Consider the following 25,185-nt stretch of genomic DNA (forward strand, 5'->3'; position numbering starts at 1 on the left):
GCCAGGCAAAGGGTCAAAATACTTGCAAAGTCCACCAGAAACAAGAAAGCAGGGAGAGTACTCAGATGAGCAGAGTGACAATAACAAAACCTGATGAAACTGACTGAAACAAACTGGGAAGTGGGTGATGGGAAATGAAGTCCGTGATAGTGACAATAGTCCGGGGTGGAGGGCCCTCTAGTGGCTATCAAGGGCACTCCAGCAGGTGATCATGACAGGTGACTTTGTTGTTCATATTATCTTTGATGTTCACAGAGAACATCCCAAATAACAAGACTAATGTTCTCTCAAACTCATGAACAAACATCTTTCCAGTAACTTTATAGATCGTTTGTTGTTAGATCGTGATATAATGAAAGTTATCTGTTAGTGTAAAATGTTAGATGAATGTCTCTTTTTAACTTCTACTTTATCAAGACATTCAGAAAACATTCAAAAGTAACGTTCCCTTAATGTTTACAAAATGATCAAATGAAATATTCCTTTAGTGTACACCTAACTAACAAACAGAATATTTCGAAATAATGTTTTCATAACTTAGTATCAAGACATTCTTAGAGCACATGTTGTTCACTGGGATATGTGCTGAAATGAACACACTGTAAATTACTTGTAATTAAAGCATCTGCTAAATGCATAAATGTAACATTAATGTAATGTTCCCAGTGTTTCCATATACAGGGAAGATGTCAGACTTTGAGACGAGGAAGAGGAAGAGATCTTCATCTCCAGATCCCAGCTGTGTGTCTCTGAAGAGCAATCAATCCATGGATCCTCCTGTTCTCTTCAGTGATGGACCAGTGACCTCTGACCCCAGGTGAGACACTGTCCTGTACTGGAGACAATAGACTGACTTATACAACAGCATTTGAATTAATTATATTATGTTAATTACAGTGTAAAGATGTATATGAATTATTATTATATCTCAGTATCTTCAGGAGGAGGAAGAAATCTTCATCTCCAGATCCCAGCTGTGTGTCTCTGAAGAGCAATCGATCCATGAATCCTCCTCTTGTATTCAGTGATAGACCAGTGACCTCTGACCCCAGGTGAGACACTGTCCTGTACTGGAGACAATAGCTGCGTCTCAACTGAAAGGCTTTATTCAAAGGCTGATTGTGTCACAGCAGTGTGATGAAGGCTATGTGCCGTCCAGATGCGCTCTTTGTTTCTCGATCAAATGAAGGAAACATCAGATGGACCCTTCGCGGCCCACCCTATCCCAGAATTCATAGCGAATGACCCCCAAATTCAAGATAAGTGGCAAAAATGCCCTTGTATGTCTTTTATATTTCTATAATATAATATAGTTAACCAATATTACACGAAGAGTGCCATTTTTCTCCAAATATCAGCACGATTACAAATGTGATATTGATTTTATACAACATAGCCTACTGTTTAATAAACAAGCAGTTTATATTAAGTGACTTACATTTTAGACACCAAATCGCCTGTTTTCACTTTATCCAATGAAAATTGTTTCAAACAAAGTCCACAGAATTGTTTTTGCGTCTCTGAGCAACACTTCCTGAATGAATCGGCTGTTTGAATGAATCTGTTGCATCTCAATAAATCGCTCATTATAAGGAACTTGCTGCCACCTCCTGGTGGGTTAAATTTCACTTTTAAAGGGATAGTTCACCCAAAAATGAAAATAATGTCATTTATTACTCACCCTCATGTTGTTCCACACCCGTAAGACCTTCGTTAGTCTTCAGAACACAAATTAAGATATTTTTGATGAAATCCGATGGCTCAGTGAGGCCTGCATAGCCAGCAATGACATTTCCTCTCAAGATCCATAAAGGTACTAAAAACATATTTAAATCAGTTCATGTGAGTACAGTGGTTCAATATTAATATTATAAAGCCACGAGAATATTTTGTTGTGCACCAAAAAAACAAAATAATGACTTTTCAACAATATAGTGATGGCCGATTTCAAAACACTACTTCAGTAAGCTTCGGAGCGTTATGAATCTTTTGAGTCGAATCAGTGATTCAGATCGTGTGTCAAACCGCCAAACTGCTAAAATCATGTGACTTTGGAGCTCCGAACCACTGATTTGATTCCTAAAGCTCTGAAGAAATCGCCCATCACTATATATTGTTAAAAAGTCGTTATTTTGTTTTTTTTGGTACACAAAGTATTCTCAACGCTTTATAATATTAAGGTAGAACCACTGTGGATCTTGAGCGAGGAAGTACCATTGCTGTCTATGGAGGCCTCACTGAGCCATCGGATTTCATCAAAAATATCTTAATTTGTGTTCTGAAGATGAACGAAGTTCTTACGGGTGTGGAAAGGCATGAGGGTGAGTAATTAATGACAAGATTTTCATTTTTAGGTGAACTAACTCTTTAAAGTATCATTTCATTTGTTAAATAATTTCAAATAACAGTATTTAACATTTTATATTTTAAACATTTCAAAACATTATTTATGCATCTGTAAGTACTCTTGACTGATTAAAGTCGGCATGAAATCAAAATTGACAATTCTTATTTTTTTATGGAATATTGTAGTATTTATTATCAATAATTTATACGTGCACTTTATTTTTTTTAAATTCATGTGCCCTCATAATCTTTAATCAAAAACATTAACCTCCCCCTTCAAAACGACTCATCGTCTCTTCCTGTCACATGCTATGGCGCGAGGGTGGAGCTATCTGGAATTGCCAGCAGATCCAGTGACGTGGGGGTAAATGCTGTCGCTGGGGTAAGCTTCACTTTATAGAGGTTAATGCATTAACCACCGCTGATGGCAGTCATTGGGGTGTACAGTACCCTCAAACATAGAAAAGGAACCTGAGGACACACTTAGTCAGTCAGGCTGCGTGTCCACTGGAGCAGAGCAAGCGACCGGAGCGTTTTTAGATTCATTCCTACGGAAGTTGAGCATCACACTTAACTTAAGAGCGAGCATAAGGCTCAACTTCCATAGGAATGAACCGAAAACACTTGCTCTTACCCGCTTGCTCTGTGCCAATGGACACGCACCGCCAGTCAGTCACTCTCGCTGTTTAATGCCGTAACCGTTAACTGTCCTCGTCATCCTCAATAAATAAAGTTCTTACAGTAACATGAGGGTGCTCGGAGTGAGTCTGGTGGAGAGAAATCCCCCACAACTGACTGCAAATGGGCATTCATATCTGCCTTCATTTTGTTTGCAACGCCCAAATTCCAACGATCCAATCAATTCCCAAAGGACAAAATCAAGTCCCGCCCTCTCATTTTAGATGCCGTTTCACTCGGATAGATGTCACAGTAGAGAAGAAAAGACAATCACAACTTCTGTTTCATGCCGACTTTAACTATAGATTAAAATTTAATATAGTTATTTACATAATTATACGTTAGATTACAATTTCTGTACCTGAAAATGTACTGTTCAAGCCTACATAACCTGAAAAATACTGTATATTTCATTTATATGTTTGTTCTGTTGTATTTATTTGTGCTATTACTTAATTTGATGACTTCTTAATAATTTATTACTTACTGTTTATTTGTCTAACAATATTTAAAATTTAAGTGATTTAATCTAGTAGCTTTTGGTGTCATAACATTATTAAGGTTACATGTATCAAAAACAACAAAAACAGTAAGGCTTATTTTATAGGCCCATTTTCTTTTCTTTTTACTTCATTAATTTTTTGTTGTGGGGCCACTAAAAATTTTGGCAGGCCAAGTAAAAATTTGAATCACTGACCCGACTTAGTGTTGAGCCCTGATGTGTTAAACTGAAGAAAATTGCCTTGGTGCCGCGGTTGGCAAGTGACAACTCAACACCAGTAACACCGACTATCATAGCAAGCCTAATGGAAACACAGCTAGTGGGTTCCTCCTCCATTTCTCAACAGATCTAGCAGTGCTGTCAGGGTCTCTCTGCTCAGCTGAAAGTCAGGCCGCATGTCAGAGTCGATGATAAACCTGTCCAGCACTGGGACGTTCAGGTTTATCCTGCAGTACAGGGGTCTGGTCTGGGTTAGGGAAGGACAACTTGTCTAGAGCTGTGACAAAGTAATTGGTGGAAGAAATATTGAGTTACTTTAGTAAAGTGCTTTGAGTAACTACTAATACCACATTGGGGAAAAACTACTAGTCATACAGTTGAAACCTTAGTGAAGTAAAAGTATTACCTTGTGTACTGAAATGTACTTAAAATGTCATGAAACCCCTCTGTTTTAGCACCGGTCCTTCACACCGCTGAGTTGAAAAAGACTCTAGAAAAGGGCATGTAAAGCTGTAGAAAACTGGGAGAGTAGAGGGTGGGAAAAGGATAAAACACAGACCTACAAACCACTCATTATACAGACACATGAATATTAAAGTATGACCACGGTGATAAAAAAAAAAAAAAACAGAGTTATGAGCTCTACAGTCTCTGAACAAAAGACACACGTCAGTTTAACACCGAAAGAATAAAGAGATAAATACTTTTTTGTCCATTGTTCTTTGAATTGTCTTTCTACATTATTGTCTTTTGTGTTCAGAATAATTCCTCATGTCATCACGTTCATGATGTACGGCTGCATCAGCGTCCTTATTTCCACATATATTTCATTTGAAGAAGACGTGATTAAATATGTGCGCATACACAGTGCTGGTTCATGTTAAGAGCACTAGAGTATGTGAAATATGTCCTCAACTCAAAACACACTTACTCCAGTCAGTATAGGATGATCTTTGATCCGAGTGTTGTTAATCTCATCACAGCGTTCCACGCTGAATCCACTCTCATCTGCGCTCCACATGTTGTGACACGTTTGAATTCTCATGCGTAATGCAGCGCAGTGATTGGGTTAAAAGAGTTCATCCTCATGAATAAATGCAGAGAAGCGCTCAGAACCGGATGATGTAGATTCGTGCCTCTCCAGCCCCAGCAGCCAATCACACGCTCCGGAGGAACACTTCTGCATCACATTCAGTGACCATACTTTGACTTGCAGTGTTTTCAGTGATGTGCAGCCTGTACAAATCTGTTCACATCTCAGAAAATGTGTTTTGGGGTTTCATGACAGTATGAAGGGTAAAAGTAAAGGAATGTATTCTGCAGAAAAACCTCCTCCTCCTGGTTTTTATATATGATGCTTCTGCATTAATATTATTCCAAAATTCACACTCCAATCCCAACCACCCTGCTCTGAGTCGGTCTCAAACCCCGGCCCGATCACTGCTGGCATGCGGTTGAGTGCACCATCAATGACGCTAAACACCTCATTCTGTAGCAGTCGTAGTTTAACTGCAAAACTCTCACTATCTGGCCACTGTTACACACGCAGTGAGAGTGGATGTCTGTTCATCACAGCTGACGTGCAACAAAATGCTTCAGAAAAAATAAAGCGCAGATAATGACCGAACGACAAGGAAGCACAAAAAATGAATGTACAGTACACAAGAGTAAATACAAAGTGTTTGTTGTTAGTCGCAAACAGCACAGCAGCTCATGACACACAAAACCCAGTGTACTCACATGAGTATCGGGATCAAAGCAACCCCCGCGTCAGTTTTCTGTTTTCCCACTTAGCTCTCTCCAGCGCTGGAAAGCTTTTCTAATATAAACGCGGATCCTAAAGCGCTTGCCCAGTCATAAACCTTCATTCCAGTGATATTCTTTTGAGCTCTTTTGTATTGTGTCCATCTCTCGTTCTGCAGTTTTTTTTTTTATTTTCAAATCTCCTTCTTGCTCGTTCTCTCTCCTCGACCGTCATACACCCCCTGATGCTGATTGGTTACGTGTTTGTCATTGGTGTCGCCCGAATAACTTCCAAACAGTGTTTTTGAAATTCTACTGACTCCACCTTTAAGGAGTGTACTTTGCTACAGTCCACCACTGGATATTTTGCAAATGAAACTAATTCAGTAATTAAGGACACAGCTATACGACTGACTTATACAAAAGGAAGAGATCATCTGAACTAACAGTATTGTGTTAATTACAGTGTAAATATTTATTTGAATTATTATTATATCTTTGTGTCACCAGCAGGGGGAGTCAGAGAGCAGCATCTCTACAACCCAGTTGTGTGTCTATGAACAGCAGTGGATCCAGAGTTCATCCTGAATTCAGTGATGGACCAGTGACCTCTGACCCCAGGTGATTATCACCATTATTTAGTGACTTTCCTGCTGTAGTGAAACTAGTTTGAGACGTTTATTTATAAGAAAATCAATGTACAATGTCAGTGTTTACTTATATATCCAGATAAATATAATGAAATGTTCAAATATGTACAGTTCTGAGCAGAAAGGAGAATTTTTAGTTGTCATGTCTGGAAACAGTTACAGTATTTTCCAGAAAATAAATCACAACTGACTGTTAGTCACAACGGGTGAAAAATTACATTGTTGAAAGAGTTTCAGTGCCGTCATATCAATAATATAATAATCAATATTATTTAATCTTCACTGAAATATTTAATCGATAACTGAATATTAAGTGTGTTTTAAAGCCCAAGTAATCAAGACAAAACTAGGACAGGAATCTAAGAGACCTAAACTCCTACATAAGAGTCCAAAACAGACAAATATAAGATGCAGCACATTTCAGATGATAGAAAATGTGACTTAAATTCCAGAAGATATGTTAAAGTTTAATGTAAATGTGTGGTCTATAACAGGAGTCTGTTAAACTGACACTTCTCTCTTAAATGTGTTGCTGTTCCTTGCATGATTTATTGATGAACATGTTTTTATGTTTGTATTTTGTTTCCAATCAGAGATGATCAGACTGGAGACCAGGATTCTCCTCAAGCAGTAGATGATGAACTACAGAGAGTCAAAGACCAGCTCAAAACCAGCATGAAGAACAAGTATGAGAGATTATCTGAGGGACTGAAACTCCAGGAGAATGAAACCCTCCTGAACAGGATCTACACACAGCTCTATATCATAGAGGGAGAGAGAGAAGGAGTGAATGAACAACATGAGGTTTTACAGATGGAGAAAACAGCCAGAACACAACACTCACAAGACACTCCAATCTACTGCAATGACATCTTTAAAGCCTCACCTGAACCAGGATGTGAGGAGAAACACCAGATCAAGACTGTTCTTACTAAAGGCATCGCTGGAATCGGAAAAACCGTCTCTGTGCAGAAGTTCATTCTGGACTGGGCCGAGGGAAAAGACAATCAGGATGTAGATTTCATGTTGGTGCTTCCATTTCGAGAGCTGAACTTGATCCGAGATCATCAGTACAGTCTTCACAGACTTCTGCTGGACTTTCATCCTGAACTTCAAGATCTGGACTCAAAGATTTATGAGGAGTGTAAAGTTGTGTTCATCTTTGATGGTCTGGATGAAAGCAGAATCACACTGATGTTTTCAGATGATGAGAAAGTTTCTGATGTGACTGAGACTTCATCAGTGGGTGTGTTGATGTCAAAGCTCATGACAGGAGAGCTGCTTCCCTCTGCTCTCATCTGGATCACCTCCAGACCAGCAGCAGCCAATCAGATCCCCTCCAAATACATCAACCGTCTGACAGAGATTCAGGGATTCAATGAGCCTCAGAAGGAGGAATATTTCAGGAAGAGAATCAGTGACGAGCATCAAGCCAGCAGAATCATCTCACACATCAGAAGAGCAAGAAGCCTCCACATCATGTGCCACATACCCGTCTTCTGCTGGATCTCATCCACTGTGCTTCAGAAGCTCCTGAAAGAAGATCTGAGTGCAGAAATCCCTCAAACTCTGACTGAAATGTACATCCACTTCCTGCTGATTCAGATCAACATGAGGAATCAGAAGTATGAAGAGAGAGATCCAGAGAAACTGCTGCAGTCCAACAGAGAAGTGATTGTGAAACTTGCTGAAGTGGCTTTCAATCAGCTGATGAAGGGCAATGTGATGTTCTATGAGGAGGACCTGAGAGAGAGCGGCATAGACGTCACTGACGCCTCAGTGTATTCTGGGATTTGCACTGAGATCTTTAAGGAGGAATCTGTGATTCATCAGAGGAAAGTCTACAGCTTCATTCATCTGAGCTTTCAGGAGTTTCTCGCTGCTTTCTATGTGTTTTATTCATATGTGATCAAGAACAACAAAACACTGGATGAATTCAGTTTGTACAGATCTGATAAAGACTCTCTGTATGATGAAGACCCTCTGTATGATGAAGACCCTCTGTATGATGAAGACCCTCTGTATGATGAAGAGTCTCTGTATGATCTACTAACATCAGCAGTAGATAATGCCCTCTGGAGTGAGAATGGACAGCTGGATCTGTTCCTGCGGTTCCTGCTGGGCGTCTCACTGGAGTCCAATCAGAGGCTCTTACAGGATCTACTGACACACACAGAGAACAGCTCAGAGAGCATCAGAGAAATCACACAGTACATTAAAGAGAAGATCAAAGGTGAAGATAACCTCTCCACTGAAAGATCCATCAATCTGTTCCTCTGTCTGCTGGAAGTCAAAGATCAGTCTCTGTCCAGAGAGATTCAGGAGTTTCTGAAATCAGACAAACACTCAGAGGAGAAACTCTCTCCGTCTCACTGCTCAACAATCTCCTACATGATTCAGATGTCAGAGGAGCCGCTGGATGAGATGAACCTCATGAAATACAACACATCAGATGAGGGGAGAAGAAGACTGATACCAGCTGTGATCAACTACAGAAAAGCTCTGTGAGTGTTTAATCATTAACTAAAGTATCATATTTAATAATGAATCTGACACCTTTAAAATTAATGTTCCTAAATGAGAGATTTTCTCCTCAATAACAGGATCTTAAAGGGTCACGACACGCCTCTTTAATACAGTAGATAGTCACTAAAATGCCTGTTACCGCCGCGGGTAAACACAACCCAGTCACGTGTGAAACTCGTTGGTGAAATCACCACCAGGTGGCGCAAAGGGACGGTCGACACCATTGATCAGTAAAGCTGGAATTGAGACATTTTCACTTGTAAATAGGGTTGGGAATCGTGAGAAATTTTCCGGTTCCGGTTCTGCCTAACGATTCCGTTTCCGGTTCCATTAAAATAATTAAACAACTAATAAAAAATAGTAGTAAGGGAAAAATGCACAATACTCGACTCAAACAGTCCTTTTTGGGTTTATTATTGTAAAATGACTGTTAATCTCAACAAATTCGCTAACACTTTACAGTAAGGTTCATTAGTTAACATCAGTTAACTACAGTAACATGAACTAATAATGAACTGCATTTCTACAGCATTTATTAATCTTTGTTAATGTTAATTTCAACATTTACTAATACATTATTAAAATCAAGAGTTGTATTTGTTAACATCAGTTAATGCACTGAAGTAACATGAACAAACTATGAACGGCTGTATTTTTATTAACTAACATTAACAAAGATTAACAAATACAGTAACAAATGTATCACTCATGGTTACTTCATAAATGAACCTTATTGTAACGTGTTACCTCAAATTAGATAAGATGCTTGAACACACATGTAAGATCCAGACAGGTGAAACAGAATATTTTTGTAAGTTGGATTCATAAAGACTTGTTTCTGAAAGAATGATTCAGTGATAGATGCATTTTTAACAGTAAATTGTTGCCACCTAGTGGCGTAACAATGCAATCGATACAGTCGTTAATTGAAGTAGTTACTTTCAGAAGGTAATTTATTATACATAAACATCAGCGTTTCTGTCTGAATAATAAACTTTTGTATACTTCTGTTATAATTGGAATAGGCCTATTTGTCACACAGAAATAATGTGTGTTTGAAAAGATTGTGAAGCTGTTTATATCTACACATGACAACTCTCTTTAGATCAAGAGCAGCGCAAACACAGATTTGAATTTTGCGATTTTATTTTTGTCAAAGGTTGAATATACACGGGCGAATCGTCATTTAGGAATTAGATCATGTGGGTGATGAAATCGAGAACACAATCTTTTAAAGATTAATCGTGCAGCTTTGGGCACCTCTCTCTCTCTCTCTCTCTCTCTTTCTCTTTCTCTCTCTCTCTCTTTCTCTCTCTCTCTTTCTCTCTCTCTCTCTCTCTCTCTCTCTGCATTGAAATCTGACGTATATGAGTAGCGCGAGGGCTTTTCAGTGCATTCATTGCTATAATATTCATGATGTGAGATGTCTCTATTAAAGGTCCCATGGCATGATGAAATTTCACTTTATGAGGTTTTTTAACATTAATATGAGTTCCATTAGCCTGCTTATGGTCGCCCAGTGGCTAGAAAAGGCGATGGGTGTAAACCAAGCCCTGGGTGTTTTGCTTGGCGTTTGAGAAAATGAAAGGTCAGACGACCCGATCTGGAATCTTCCCCATGTGTCGTCATAAGGGGAAAGGTTACCTCCCCTTTCTCTGCTTTGCCCGCCCATGAGAAAATGAGCTACTACCTTGCGAGGGGGCGCGTTTTTTTTTTTTTTCCTCGATATATATATATATATGATAGCAAATCAGAGCAACATGAAAAGCCAACAACGTAGGCTAGCATTAGCTACATGATAATACATTTTAAACTAAAATTTAATGATAATTAATTTTAAACTAACCACTCTGAGACGTCCTGCTGTAGCCGCTGAGTTGCAGCTTCTTCATCCGGTGCTTCTCCATCCGGATCGGATTCTGGGTCGGACTGAAACGCTTGAACGACTGCGGGTCTATGAGCCATTGCGATACATCCACTGTCAGCATTAGCGCATGGTACTGTGGCCGCAAGCTGGTTAAGGCCACACCCACCCTCCACCTTGCCCCGCCTCTTTCCTCCTCATTAGCATTTAAAGCTACAGACCCAGAAACGGCACGTCCTGAGGAAGGCTCATTGTGGGACTGTCTCATAGTGGCTGAAATTCTGCATCAAGGCTGAATTTCGGGAAAAAGACTTCAGATACAGTACTAGGGACCACTTAGGCCTATATAAAAACATCCAAAAAGTAGCATGTCATGGGACCTTTAAAGGATACGCTCCCCGCACTTCGCCCACCCGTCACACCAGAACCGTTTGTGGAACCGAAACTTAGAAATCTTGCACAGTTCCGGTTCTTTTCAAAAAACATTACCGGTTCCGGATGAGAACCGGTTCTTAGTTCCCAACCCTACTTGTGAATGAAGATTAAATGACATAAATTACTGCTAATATTAATAGCAATAATAATATATCATTATGACATTTAATCTTCAGTAATTATTCATCATAAATGCTTAATGTTGCAGCTATTTGACGACTGTTACAGTGAACTATTACAGTGATGGCTGTGCTTGAAGTGTGCTTACTTTTTACTGTACAGCACTAGCCAGTGTTTTACATTATTATATATTTAAAGAGGTGTGATTATGCCATAAAATAAATGAAGCGATAGAGAAGGTGGATTACTGTGAATGGGAATATTATGAGTGATAAAGGTCTAGTTTTCTAACACATATTTACTCTGTCAGCATTGTGACTACATTAATGTCAAAATAAGAGATTTAACTTGCATTTCATCAGGTCACACACGTACATGAATTAGTCACACAATACAACCTAAGAGTTTGGTCATTTAATGAGATATGTGTTATATATCCATTTACGTGTTAGCCTTTTGTGAAAATGAAACTCAGATGTGACGCATTTCTCTGAATGACTACAGAGAAAATTTTCCCACCGGTTAATCGACATGTGACAACACCGGTAATACCGGTGTCACCGGGGGCGGGGCCTCTTCTTTCTTTTTTTTAAACCGCTTATGTGGCCGTTCACATATCGTGTCTAAAAACGCGTGGAAAGCGCGGCCACGTCGTTTTCTCCTTGTTTCCAAAGCGCTTGCGCGCCAGTATCGTGCGTGTGTGTGCGTGTGTGTGCGTGTGTGTGCGTGTGTGTGCGTGTGCGTGCGTGTGCGTGTGCGTGCGTGTGCGTGCGTGTGCGTGCGTGTGCGTGCGTGTGTGTGCGTGTGTGTGTGTGTGTGTGTGTGTGTCACATAGGCAGGACATTCACGAGACAGCGCGTTCTCTTTTGCCTTGTCACGCTTGGGTGGTTTAAAAGCATTAGCATGAATAAGAGCTTGATCATATAACGCAGAAAACGGATACTACATTAATTGCATTAAATGCAAATATTTTTAATGCGTTAAAGTGGGAAAAAAAATTAACCTCGGTGCCACGGTGGGCAAGTGATGAAACCGGTGTTGCGACTGAACACCGGTAACGCCAACTACCGTAGCAAGCCTATTGTGCAGACAGTGCGGCTCTTCTGTTTTGCTCTTCACAGTATCTGGAGTGACTGTAGTGAACTGGCTGCTCACATAAACAGCCGGTACTCTCACCCATCCTTTTCGGAGATAAACTGAAAGTGAAACCATTGATTCACTCACTCTCTCGCACGCATGGTTTTATATATTTCGATATAAATAACAATGTAATAACGTTGCACTACATTGCTCAACAAGACAGCGACAGCATTTCTCCGCCACATCTCCCTGTGAAAGGGGAGAGTGCAGGTGCATTTCTAATTTTCTCAGAGTCAGACTCAGTAATACGCGGATGATGAACGCTGGTGTCTTTTCCAATTTTTCCTGTAGCTTTAAAACTGATTTAAAGACGGCATTGCTTGACTTGAAGTCTTTATCACTTATGATGTTGTATTTTGTAATGTGACGGTTAATACCTGCTCTGAGACACATCTGTTGACTTATGTAATTGTATATGTTCTCTAATTGACTGTGATCTATTTTCATGAAGTGGGTGGAGTAACATACACAGGTGTGCAATCATTAATAAAATGGCCGCTGCTCTCTTGTGCGGGTGTGCAGGCTAAACGCCAGATAATGTCTGAGTTGTAAGTCTTTTAATCCTTCGTCATGTATTACCGGTTACCTAGCTCTAATTGAGATGGCAGCGCCAACAGGTTATGGGCCCAGTAAAGAGTTTGGGAACCGATGGAATCGTTTATGTTTCGACGGAGAGGAAAAGAATTATGAACTGTGGGAAACAAAGTTCCTGGCACATTTGCGTCTTCTGGGTTTGAAATCCACCATATTGGGTGAAACCTCTGCCGTGGACGATGAGGGTGCGGAGGTGGAAGACGACAGTAAAAATGAAGAGGCATACGCAGTTCTGATCCAATTATTAGACGACAAGATATGTCGCTTGTGATGAGAGAGGCTGCGGATGATGGCAAAAAGGCGTTACAGATTTTGAGAGATCACTACGCTGGTAAGGGGAAGCCACGTGTGATAAGCTTGTATACGGAGTTGACATCTCTTCAGAAAGGTGTAAATGAAACCGTTACAGATTACATTATTCGTGCAGAGACTGCAATCACAGCATTGCGGAATGCGGGAGAGACTTTGAGCGATGATTTATTGACTGCCATGATTCTAAAGGGTTTGCCCGATACTTTCAAACCATTCTCTATTTTTATTACGCAGAGTGATGAAAAACTAACATTTGCCGACTTTAAAGCAAAACTGAGGAGCTATGAAAGCACAGAGAAGTTTGGCATTGCTGGTTCGGGAGAGGACAGCGTAATGAAAGTTAAAGGAAGGGACAATTGGAGTATGAGACTCACCTGTTACAACTGTGGCCAGAAAGGTCACAAAGCCGCGGAGTGCACGGTGGTTGCTGGGGAGCGCGGGGAACGGAGACAATGGTGTAGTTTCTGTAAAAGCACCTCACATAAAGACGTGCACTGTCGTCGAAGAAAGCGAGATAAAGTGAAGCAAACGGTGGATGAAGAGGAGGATCACACATTTGCGTTTATGGTGGAGCAGGCGAATAAAGTCCCGATTGGTGGAGTGGAAATGAAAGGCCTCATGGTGGATTCTGGAGCTACTAAACACATCGTTACGGACATTGAGAAGTTTGTGGATTTCGACTTAAGTTTCAAGCCTCAGAGCCACATTCTGGAGCTGGCTGATGGAGAACGGGCCAGTGGTATCGCGTTGAAGAAAGGTACCGCTAAATTGCGTTTGAGAAATAGCAATGGCCGCATTGTGGACATGATGTTGACGGAGGCACTTTACGTGCCATCATTTTCTCAAGACATCTTTTCCGTCAAAGCGGCAATTTCACACGGAGCGACAGTGATCTTCAAAGAGGGACAGAACCGACTCATTCACAAAAATGGTACAACTTTTGATATTCATATGTATGACAGACTGTTTTATTTGAGTACAGTTGCTAATGAGATTGAGTGTAACGCGTGCTATGATATTCAGACATGGCATGAAATACTGGGTCATTGTAATTATGATGATGTGTTAAAGTTGGAGAATGTTACAGATGGGATGAAAATTAGAGGTAAAACTGACAGATCCAATTTGAAATGTGAAGTGTGTGTAAAAGGCAAATTTGTTCAGAACAGAAATAGAGATCTAGATGAGAAAGCAAAAGATGCATTTGCACTTGTTCATGCAGATCTGGCTGGTCCTATAGAACCAGCAGGGAAAGATGGTTTCAGATTTGCCTTAGCATTCACAGATGACTATTCAGGAGCTGTGTTTACCTATTTTTTGAAGAACAAAAGTGACACCGTCGTAGCCACCAAGAAATTCATTGCTGATGTTGCACCATATGGTAAAATTAAATGTATAAGATCAGATAATGGAACAGAGTTTACATCTTCTGTATTTCAGTCATTGCTCAGCAAAAATGCTATTAGACATGAAACCTCAGCTCCTTATTCACCCCATCAAAATGGGACAGCTGAAAGAGCTTGGAGGACTTTGTTTGAAATGGCAAGATGTATGCTAATTGAGAGTAAATTACCAAAGGAGTTGTGGACATATGTGGTACAGACCGCTGCTATAATTAGAAACAGATGTTATAATAGATGTCTGGGACAAACTCCATACTATCTGATAACTGGAAAAAAGCCTGACCTATCCAAAATGAGAGTGGTTGGGTTAGAGTGTTATGCATACAAGTATGACAAGAAAAAGTTGGATGCACGATGTGAAAAGGGTATATTTGTTGGTTATGACAAAAATAGCCCTGCTTATCTTGTTTTCTATCCAGACACAGGGAGAGTACTCAAGAGTAGACTGGTGAAGTTTGTCACAAAAAGTACAAATGAAAGGGATACTCAGACAGTGGAGGATGTGGATGAATATTTGGAATACAGGAAGGAGGTTGAAACCTTAGTACCAAAACTAGACGGGCCTAAAGTAATTCCACAAGAAGTTAAAGATGAGGGTGAAGTCAGTACAAAGGGTGAAAAAGAGAGTGATCTAGGTACTAGATATCCAAAAAGAGAAAGAAGACCCCCCCCAGTACTTTGCAGACTATGATTATGAGGTTAAAGATGATGCAGATCAGCCATTGACTATTGACTATTGCTATCGTGTTGCATGTGATGTTCCCCAGACACTGAAGGAAGCCTTAGGCTCTTTAAAATCAGAGCAGTGGGTTGAAGCTATGGAAGATGAGATGAACTCTCTGAAAGAGAATAATACTTTCACATTAACAACCCTACCAGAAGGTAAACGGGCAGTAGGGGGAAGATGGGTTTATGCTATAAAGGAAAATCCTGATGGGAGAGTATATAAAGCCAGGTATGTGGCAAAGGGTTATAGTCAAGTGGCAGGTATTGATTATAATGAGACATTTTCACCTACTGCTGATATAACTTCAGTACGTGTTTTAATGCAGCTTGCAGCACAATATAATTTGAAGTTACATCAGATGGATGTTAAAACTGCATATCTGCATGCTCCTATAGATTGTGAAATTTATATGAAGCAACCTGAAGGATTTGAAGTTGAGTCAAAAACAGGAGAAGAATTGGTATGTAAGCTCAGTAAATCACTGTATGGTCTGAAACAATCAGGACGAAATTGGAACAAGATGTTGCATGATTTCTTAATTGAAAATGATTTTGTTCAAAACTCAGCAGATTATTGTGTTTACAGTAAACAAACTGACAAAGAAAGAGTCATATTGATTATTTATCATTGCAGCGAGTAATGATCAAATACTCAGAGATGTGAAGGAAATTTTGAGAATTAAATTCAAAGTTAAAGATCTGGGAAAACTTCGACATTTCTTAGGCATTGACTTTACGCAAGAACATGGTAAAGTAAAAATGAATCAGGAAAGATACATTTAAAAAATTTTGGAGAGATTTGATATGGCTCACTGCAAACCAAGATCAACCCCATGTGAAATCAAAGTAAAATTTGACAATGATGGCGAACCTGTTGACCTAAAGAGGTATCGAGAAGTGATTGGCAGTTTAATCTATATGATGACAAGTACTCGCTCAGATTTGAGCTTCATTGTTAGTAAATTGTCACAATATCTAAGGGCACCAAAAGAACAACATTGGGTGGCTGCTAAACTTGTGTTGAGGTATTTGAAAGGTACAGCAGACTTGGAATTATGTTATAAGAGAAGTGATGTAAATCTGAAACTTGTAGCTTATAGCGATGCAGACTTGAATGACAGGCATAGTATTACTGGCTACTGTTTCAGTTTGTCTAAGAATGGGCCTGTTATTTCTTGGAAGTCTAAGAAACAACAAACTGTTGCTTTATCCACATGTGAAGCTGAATACATGGCTTTATCAGCTACTGCACAAGAAAGCTTGTATCTGACCAATCTAATCAATGGAATGGACAATGTACTTGAATATGCACCAGTGACTATTTTTGAGGACAATCAGGGTGCTATTGCACTTTCAAAGAATCCGGTGTGTCGACAAAGGTGTAAGCATATTGACATAAGGTATCATTTTGTCCGATCTGTACTGAATGAAGGCAAAATAATTCTTCATTATTGTCCTACAGTTGATATGGTGGCAGACATTTTAACAAAATCTGTGTCTAAAGCTAAAATGGATAAATTTATGTGTTTTTTATTTGGAGTGTGAAGAATTAATTGTAATTCGGAAATGCATGTATGTGATGCACTGTTATATTCTGTCAATTTAAGAACAAGTGGGGATGTTGACTTATGTAATTGTATATGTTCTCTAATTGACTGTGATCTATTTTCATGAAGTGGGTGGAGTAACATACACAGGTGTGCAATCATTAATAAAATGGCCGCTGCTCTCTTGTGCGGGTGTGCAGGCTAAACGCCAGATAATGTCTGAGTTGTAAGTCTTTTAATCCTTCGTCATGTATTACCGGTTACCTAGCTCTAATTGAGATGGCAGCGCCAACAACATCAAACACTGTATTCGCGTCCAGCAGTAGACTGAACAGAGGCATAAAACTCCCGCAATGTCTCATTTAAAAGAGAAGCAGAGTAGGTCTCGACATCACAATTGTTCTGCTTTGGCGCAAAAAGTCACTGAAAGTGTTAACTGCCCATTTAGTTGTCTTTTTCATATTGACCTCATCTTTGTCGTCTTCTATCTTATCTAGCTCTGCCGGTGTTAATTCTTTGTGCCGCTTTTTGTCATTCAACGTCTCCTCCAAGTCTTCTATTTCGTCTTGTGCCTGGGCCCATTACTCAAAATCGCCATATTCACCATACAAATTAAACGATATGCAAAAATCATCCATTTAGCCTACCTAAATAAACGTTTTCATATGTCTCTCACTCTGTTTGCAAGTGTAACTGTGTTACTATGGTTACCAATGTTTGTAGTGGCGGATTAATTTCAATCTGTAATCAAACCGACTCGAACTACCTGTGCATTAAACGGTTTTACTGCACACCTTCCAGCCAATCAGAATCGAGTATTTAAACAAACCAAGGTATAATGGCTGTATATCAGCACGGCTGTGATTCGGCCGTAGGCCACAGGCAGAGTGCAGTAGGTAGGCTAATCACAGCCGTGCTATGAGTGTGATATTGCGTTTATGCAACATTTCGATGGCACAAGTGTGTAAATAAATAAAAACATCAACGGAGTGTCTTTAAAACCCTCTTTTGTGAGGAACTACTTCCTTCCGTCTCAGATTCAAATCTCAAGTTGACAGTTTAACAGTTGAGCCCAAGCCTCTGTTACTAATTCTAAAATGTCACTTTAGAACTAGTAACGAAGGAAAGTTGAGTCCCTCCATTGAAACGCATTGTATTTTGTACAGTATGAGAGAGAGAGAGAGATCGTCTGAGAGAGCATTACCTGATTGTCTGATATAACACTCATTCTTCAGGTCCATGCCCACAATATTATATCCATTATAAAAATCCAGCGCTAAAACAACGTTCTCCTTTATTTCCAAAAAATCTTTCAATTTAAAAGTCTTTTGCGACTCACTGACTCATTCACTCGTAAAGTTTTGCTGCCATCTAGAGGCGTATCATTGTAACTTTCACTCAATCCATATTACGCACTAATGGACCTTTTCTCAATAGCAAATACAACCTACTGTTTATATAAAATATATTTATTGAACAACAATATTTAAATTAACAACAATAGCCATTATGACAATAGGAAATAAACACAATTGTACAATTCAGTCAAACATACAAAAGCAGTGTTACCCAATGCCAATAAATAAAATAAATGCAACGCAGTTATGAATATACTATCGGTGTCAGGCGGAAACCACTAAAAATGGTTTTTAAAACCATTTTTAAAAAAATCAATGTTATTGGTCACCCTTTACACCTATGTGGGTTTTACAAATATTTAGCCTGTGATTGGCTGACATCTTTCCATTTGAAATAGCCAAGTATTACTCTCTCTTTTAGCACGTTTTTACTATTACAGCTCTCAAGGTTAACTAATCATGAAAAGTGTTGATTATAGCATTATATTTAGATCGTGGCATGAAAGGTTGCAGTGATTGAACATTGTAGTCGATCACATACATTTTGTTGAGCTCAAAGCAGTGATCTCGTCAATTTCTGCACACTAATGAATGCTTTCATCATAACTAACTATGCAAACGCGATACAATTAAGAGATTCGTTGAGTAAAACGGGAGTCACTGATAAACGCGTCACTGATAAACACTGTTTGATTGACAGCTTCAGCGTGCGCTGCTCCAACGATTGCAAAGGGAGCTTTCTTTGATTGCTTTCTTTAAATAATTTAATCACCGTTAAATGATAGATTATTTTACTGATGTTTAGTCACTGGTTTGATTTACTGACACATAGACAAAGAACATCTGACTGTACGTGAATCATTAATATCAGATCAGGCATTAGAATGAACACAGTTACTGACATGTTGTTGCATTACTGTCGAGTCCAAGCACTGCACAATATTTTGTAATCCTCAACGGCATGTTTATTGCTTGGTAGCTTGATCTGGGTTAGCACCACATAGGACTATGTTACTTAGGCTACCTATTGCTTATCATGCGTGAATCGGTGGGTGGGGCTAAACAGGCAGTGATGAAGTAGGCGTTGATCTTCTTCTGCGGAGGCGGTGCTTGCTGCCCTTTGACGTCATAGATCCCCGCTTTAGAAATGTCGTTTTCTGGGTCTGGTGTCAATAAAAGCTTTTATTGGACTAACAAGGAAGTTTGCAGTTCTGAAACTTACAGGATATTCTTATAGTATGATGACCTCTTATATATCAAAAGCTCGGCGGGTATATGACCCCTGAACGGCCGTTGACGGCCTGGAGCTCGCATCTCTGAAAACATCTAAACAAATTGTAAAATAGGCACTATGATTAAATATAAGTCACATAATTTAGGTCTAAACAACTACATTCTTGCCTAAAAAAAACTCTTAATCTTCATGGTAGAACAAGTGTAGTATTTGCAAAAATTACGGTGGATTTGCTCGTCCACCATGATGGTCACTTCAAGCGGAGTGATACAAACGGTTAAGTGTGCCGTTATCACTAGAATATCACACAGCTATCAGCCAATCAGATTCGAGAACCAGAAAGAACTGTTGTATAATAAATATCCTGACGCATCCAAGCTTTATAATGGCAGTGAACGGGATCAACGAGTATCCATATTTAACAAGTTATTAAGTAAAATATCTAGCATCCGCCAGACTGCCTTCCATATTCAACTTATGGAAAAAACGGAACTGGCATCGCGTCAGTTAAGCTTTTTCCATAAGTTGAATAGGGAAGGTGTAGGATGTTGCGTAAGCTTTTTGAACTTTTACACTTTCATCATAAGTTGAATACGGAAGGTGGTCTGGCGGAAGCTAGATATATTACTTCATAACTTGTTTAATATATATATATATATATATATATATATATATATATATATATATATATAATATAATATAATATAATATATATATTTTTTTTTTCTTATACACAAATGCATCACTTTTCTTCAGAAGGCCTTTATTAACCCCCCGGAGCCGTGTAGAGTATGTTTATGATGGATGGATGTGGATGGAGACACTTTCTTCAGCTTCATACTTTTTGATCTCGTTCACTGCCATTGTAAAGCTCGGATGCATCAGGATATTTATTAACATAACTCAGATTGTGTTTATCAGAAAGAAGAAAGTCATATACACATAGGATGGCTTGAGGGTGAGTAAATCTTGGGCTAATTTTCATTTGAAAGTGAACTAATCCTTTAATGCAGTCACTCACAGATTGCCTAACCAGCCTAACCTATTTTAACCAGCATAAACCACCTATAATCACAATAAGCTCTGTGTTTTGTTACTTTCAATTAGAAACAAAGTGCCATCTTTCAAATTCTGTCCATTTTTATCACACAATTCAAACAATAAATGCCGTTTTGACGCTTTTTGATGCGGCGTGACAGTTTGTTGTATAGGCGCAAACGGCAGCGTGGAGCCTGAGTGAACGTGACCATCCCTTCCTCTTCATTACTACAGAATGAACATGAATGAATGTTGAAAGATACAGTACAACTTACTGAAATGTGTATCATTTAATCGCTTAATCAGTGTTTCAACCGCGAAAAGATGTCAGTAAAAAAGTTTGTAAGCAATTTGTCACGTAGTATTACGTTTACCTCACAAAAGCCATTCAGTGTCAACAGCTTGTTAGTTCGCTAGAGAAATGAACTGTTTCACTAAACATATGCACTAAATTAGCATATATTATTTTACTTAACCTGTTAATGTAAGGCCTAAATAAATCCGTCATGAAAACAAGTTATGACAGCCACTGTAAATTATTATATTTCAACAACTGCCTTATGTGTAATTTACATATTTACAATACGATCATTTTTTATTATTATTTGAGTGTTTATATCTAAAAATAAATAGCAACTGAATTTAATAATTTGGGCTCTGTTGTTAATTGTAACCTTTATTATAGTAATCTGCAAGTAAGGGCTTCCTAATAGTTTACAGCATTAGGAGAGATTTTAATAACTGAATAAATTTAAAGACAGAGACAGTCAATGTTCAGTAAAACATTGTTTAACAAAAAAAACTGAAAAAATTGTTTTCTCACCCTGCTGTACCGAACCCGTACTGAACCGTGACTTCAAAACCGAGGTACGTATCGAACCGTCATTTTTGTGTACCGTTACACCCCTATAATCTATTGCTCTAAACATGAACCAGGACCGTATGTGCGCACATATTTGAAATATATATGTACAAATAAGGACACTGATTCAGCCTTACGTCTGATCATAATCTCGTTGACATGATGAATTATCCTGATAGACAGAAGACCATGTAGACCAAAAATTCAAAGAACAATGGATGATCATGTAACTGCCTTTATTGTTTCTGTGTTAAACTGACAAGTGTCGTCCGTTCGGAGACTGTAGTGCTTGTATATGTGATGAAAATATTAGACCTTTTAAATGTTCTTCTGTGATTGTCCCTCGTTTGTTGTCATAGAATTATATTTTTAAAACAAATCAAGGTGCCCTCGACTCGTTATTCTGTATAATGAGTGTGTTGTAGTTCTGTGTTTTATTGGTTGTTGTCTCCCCTCTTCCCCGCCTCTACACTCCCACTTTTCCGCAGCTTTACACGCCCATTTTTCTAGACTTTTTCCAGCTCTGAGGTGTGAACGACCAGGCTAAAACAGGGGTTTCATGACACTTTAATGAACAAATAAGTTCACACAGAATGCACTTTTCCATTCCAATGCGCTACTTTTCCATTGTTTTTCTATGTAAACTCGTGCTAGATGGATGTGTATATGATCATTGCACTCGTGTTTTGCGTCTTTTGCTGCGTTTCACGCATAAAGGCTCTTTCAGACAGGACGCGGAATGCGCTGCCTGCTGGGTTCAGGTAGCCCTTCAGATACAAAGCGATTTGCTTTGTATTTCGCTGCAGAGCAAAGTAGGAGGAATTTTCAAAATGGTGCAAACCATTGAAATAAATGGGTTTCATAGCGCAGCGGTGCCGTTGTCGTGTCCTGTCTGAAAGGGCCTTGACACAGCACTCTAAAAACGTGGTGCTCAAGTTCAAATCAGTTCAGCTGTGTCTTGAGACCTTGTGTTTTCCCCCATTCCACGGGCCGCATCTTGCATTTTTGAAAGCAAAAATGCGTTCTGTGTGAATGAGCACTAACAGCTGTTTCACACTGTAACCGTGAGCGGCGTGTCAGCAGCACATCTTTTTTTTTTTTTTCGCCGTGCATGTTAACCAATGACTGCATTCACACAGGGAGCACGAGCAGCAGTGAAGCGGGGGTGAAAGCACACTTCTGATGGATAAAATAAATATGATTTCACACAAAAAGTGCTTAAAATGCACAGAATAAGCATGTCTAGTATGTATAGTAACTATAACATATAGTAAATATAAACATTTTTTTTTTTTTTTTTTTTTTTACATATTTTTATTGAATTTTACAGCGCATTTAACAAACAAACATAACATACACTTTAATACAAACATACCTTATTCAAATCCCTCCCCCTCCACAAAAACCCTGGCAGTCTTTTAATTAAAAAAAAAACAACAAAAAAACGTGTGGCTATAGATGTGTGAAGTTATATAATAACTTCACACATCTATAGCCTCTTCAATATCACCTCTTTTAACAAATTCCAAAAATATCTCCCAAATATCATAAAATTCAGAAGACTTCCCCTTTATTCAGGGTGTCCGCGGGGTCTTAAAAAGTATTAAGTTGATAGATCAATTTAGAGAAAATTAAGGCCCTTAAAGTATTAAAAAGCCTTAAAAGCCATTTTCCAAGACATTTTGTATAATCTTCATTATGTATATTTGTCCAAAGAGGTTGAATGCTAAAGTTTACCTGAATTTAATCATCGCGTAGGCGAATAGTGTGATTCTGTGTAGTTTATTTATAGAATCCCGCTAGATTTGATGTCGTCTGTTACCGCGCTCACTGACTGACTGATAGCACAGGTCCTTTCACGCTCGGTTGTTAAGCAACATCATTGACTAATGGGAAAATAGACGTTTTCGTGCAAATGGTTGGAGGATAAGGAGTTGGAACTAGGGGTGTAACGGTTCTCAGTAAAAAATCCAACCGTGCCGTTCTCCACACACATTTCGGTACACACTTGCACCTCGGTTCATCTCATATCTGACGACGCATACGCATCTATAATATGGTTTGTTGAAAATAAATAAAACAGACAGAGTTAGGCTAATGTATGTTTCTGTCGATGGATACGCATTCTGGCTTCCCCTAAACTTTGTTCAGTGCGAGTGCTGTATGCTCTATATGAGCAGTCATTGCCGCCGTCATCATCCGAGTGTTGATAGCGCGCGAGCACAGGTGAGACCTGAACAGAACACGTTACTATCTGCCTTTAAACTGAACTCATTTAAGCCTGGCTAATTGAAACATTCGAGCGCAAGGTGTGAAAGAGAACTTACACGCGCGCTGTGAGAAGATTTGTGCACTCATCCGAAGCGCGCACGTGGAAGCGCGTGTACAGTGTGCAAACATTGAGTTCTCTTTCAAGTCTTGCGCTTGAATGGATAAATTCACACAAAAATTGTCAACATGCCCATCTTGGCGAGTATCCTAGCAAACATAGTCGGTTATTAAGTGAACTTATACACTCGAGAAAGAACGCATGTGTTCAGTGTCAGTGTACTGATCTGTTCATTATGTCTTAAAGACATTCCTGCATTCCTGTTGTCTGTGTGTTTTTAATGTTAATCAAACAACAAAAGACAAGGAAATCACTCACTGCTCTTGATGAAATAGCTTTTGTAACTTAATTAATAATTAATAATGATTAATCTTGTGAAGATTATGCAGTGTTGTTTTAATAGCTAACGTTACTTCATTCAGTTTCTGTATACCTGAAATCTACTGATACCAGAAAAACCTGAAACCTTTGTATCTTTGCTCTATTGTATTTATTTGTGCTGTTGCTTGCAGTTTGATTTTTATTTTCTTTATTTTTATTTGACCATAGTCCTTTTTTCCCTGAACATAGCACATACCGAACCGTACCGTAACAGTGACCCTAAAACCGTGATAAAAACTGACCCGTTGCACCCCTAGTTGGAGCCATAGGTGAGGGCCGTCTCTGGGAATAACCGTGAGGCGTACTGCTCTGTGTGTCGGAAGGCAATTAGCGTAGCCTCGATGAGGATCAACGCTGTCCAGTCCCACATGCTAAGTGCTAGCCACAAAGCCGCTATGGGACGCAAAATGCAGGTCTCTATCGTGCAAATGCTCGGAGAGCTTTTTTTCCCCTCTTCAGTAAGTTTTGTCAATTGTTTTGTTTATTGGTCTAATTCTTGTTTCTGGTTTCTCTTTCTAATAAACCTTGCATTGGGTTAGTCACTCAATTAATTCTCTTGTACTTTGTTCTCTTGTACCCTTCTGAATTATGTTGTGTTGATAAGGAGTTATCACAAACTAAGACTGTTTAGTTACGCTATCTTACAATCAATATATAGTAAATTTAAGTTAAAGTGTCGCTGATGTAACCGGTTAAACTTGAAGTGGCGATGAGGTCTTAAAATGTATGGAAAAAGTCTTAAAAAAGGTCTTAAAAGGTATTAAATTTAACTCCATGATTCCTGTATATACCCTGTTATTACATATGTAAGCTTTTCAAGGGCCAAACTGGATATCAAGTTTTTCAGCCAAAGCCCAAGGGAAGGGCAGCCAACATTCTTCCAACAAAGGGCAATTGAACGCCTTGCCTGTAGTAAGCACAAGTCTACCAGTTTTCTTTCTTTGGTGGGCAGAGAGCAACTGTCCACATACATACCCAATACACATATTATAGGGCTTAAAGGAATAGGAGAGGAAGTAAATTGAGATACATACTGAGTCACCTTACTCCAAAACATCTCCTCACATTCCCACACACAATGAAAAAATGTACCCTGGAACTTATTACACTTAAAACATAAGTCAGGAATACTAGGGTTAAATTTATTTAGTCTCACAGGAGTGATATAGGTTCTCATT

General features: G+C 39.1%; 2 protein-coding genes and 1 pseudogene across 7 annotated transcripts in view; 1 reads left to right on the forward strand and 2 right to left on the reverse strand.

The window, feature by feature from the left end:
* The window catches only part of LOC127507143 (von Willebrand factor A domain-containing protein 5A-like), a 182,480-nt gene that overhangs the window by 49,896 nt on the left and 107,399 nt on the right, over positions 1-25,185 (reverse strand). The window lies entirely within an intron of this gene.
* Positions 1-25,185, reverse strand: part of LOC127507150 (von Willebrand factor A domain-containing protein 5A-like) — a 182,288-nt pseudogene that overhangs the window by 49,205 nt on the left and 107,898 nt on the right.
* LOC127507136 (NACHT, LRR and PYD domains-containing protein 3-like) overlaps positions 1-25,185 on the forward strand; it is a 45,366-nt gene that overhangs the window by 5,300 nt on the left and 14,881 nt on the right. For 2 of the 3 annotated variants that reach the window (XM_051884072.1, XM_051884073.1), the window contains exons 2-5: positions 667-817; positions 933-1,052; positions 5,999-6,109; positions 6,732-8,642. In XM_051884072.1, the coding sequence (XP_051740032.1) occupies positions 687-817; positions 933-1,052; positions 5,999-6,109; positions 6,732-8,642 (2,273 nt within the window). In that variant the 5' untranslated portion in view covers positions 667-686. Of the gene's footprint in view, positions 1-666; positions 818-932; positions 1,053-5,998; positions 6,110-6,731; positions 8,647-25,185 lie in introns of those variants that run through there. The other variant, XM_051884074.1, reaches the window with a different exon arrangement.

This window comes from Ctenopharyngodon idella, chromosome 24 (genome assembly GCF_019924925.1).
Source record: "Ctenopharyngodon idella isolate HZGC_01 chromosome 24, HZGC01, whole genome shotgun sequence".
In the NCBI taxonomy this organism is placed as follows: Eukaryota; Metazoa; Chordata; class Actinopteri; order Cypriniformes; family Xenocyprididae; genus Ctenopharyngodon; species Ctenopharyngodon idella.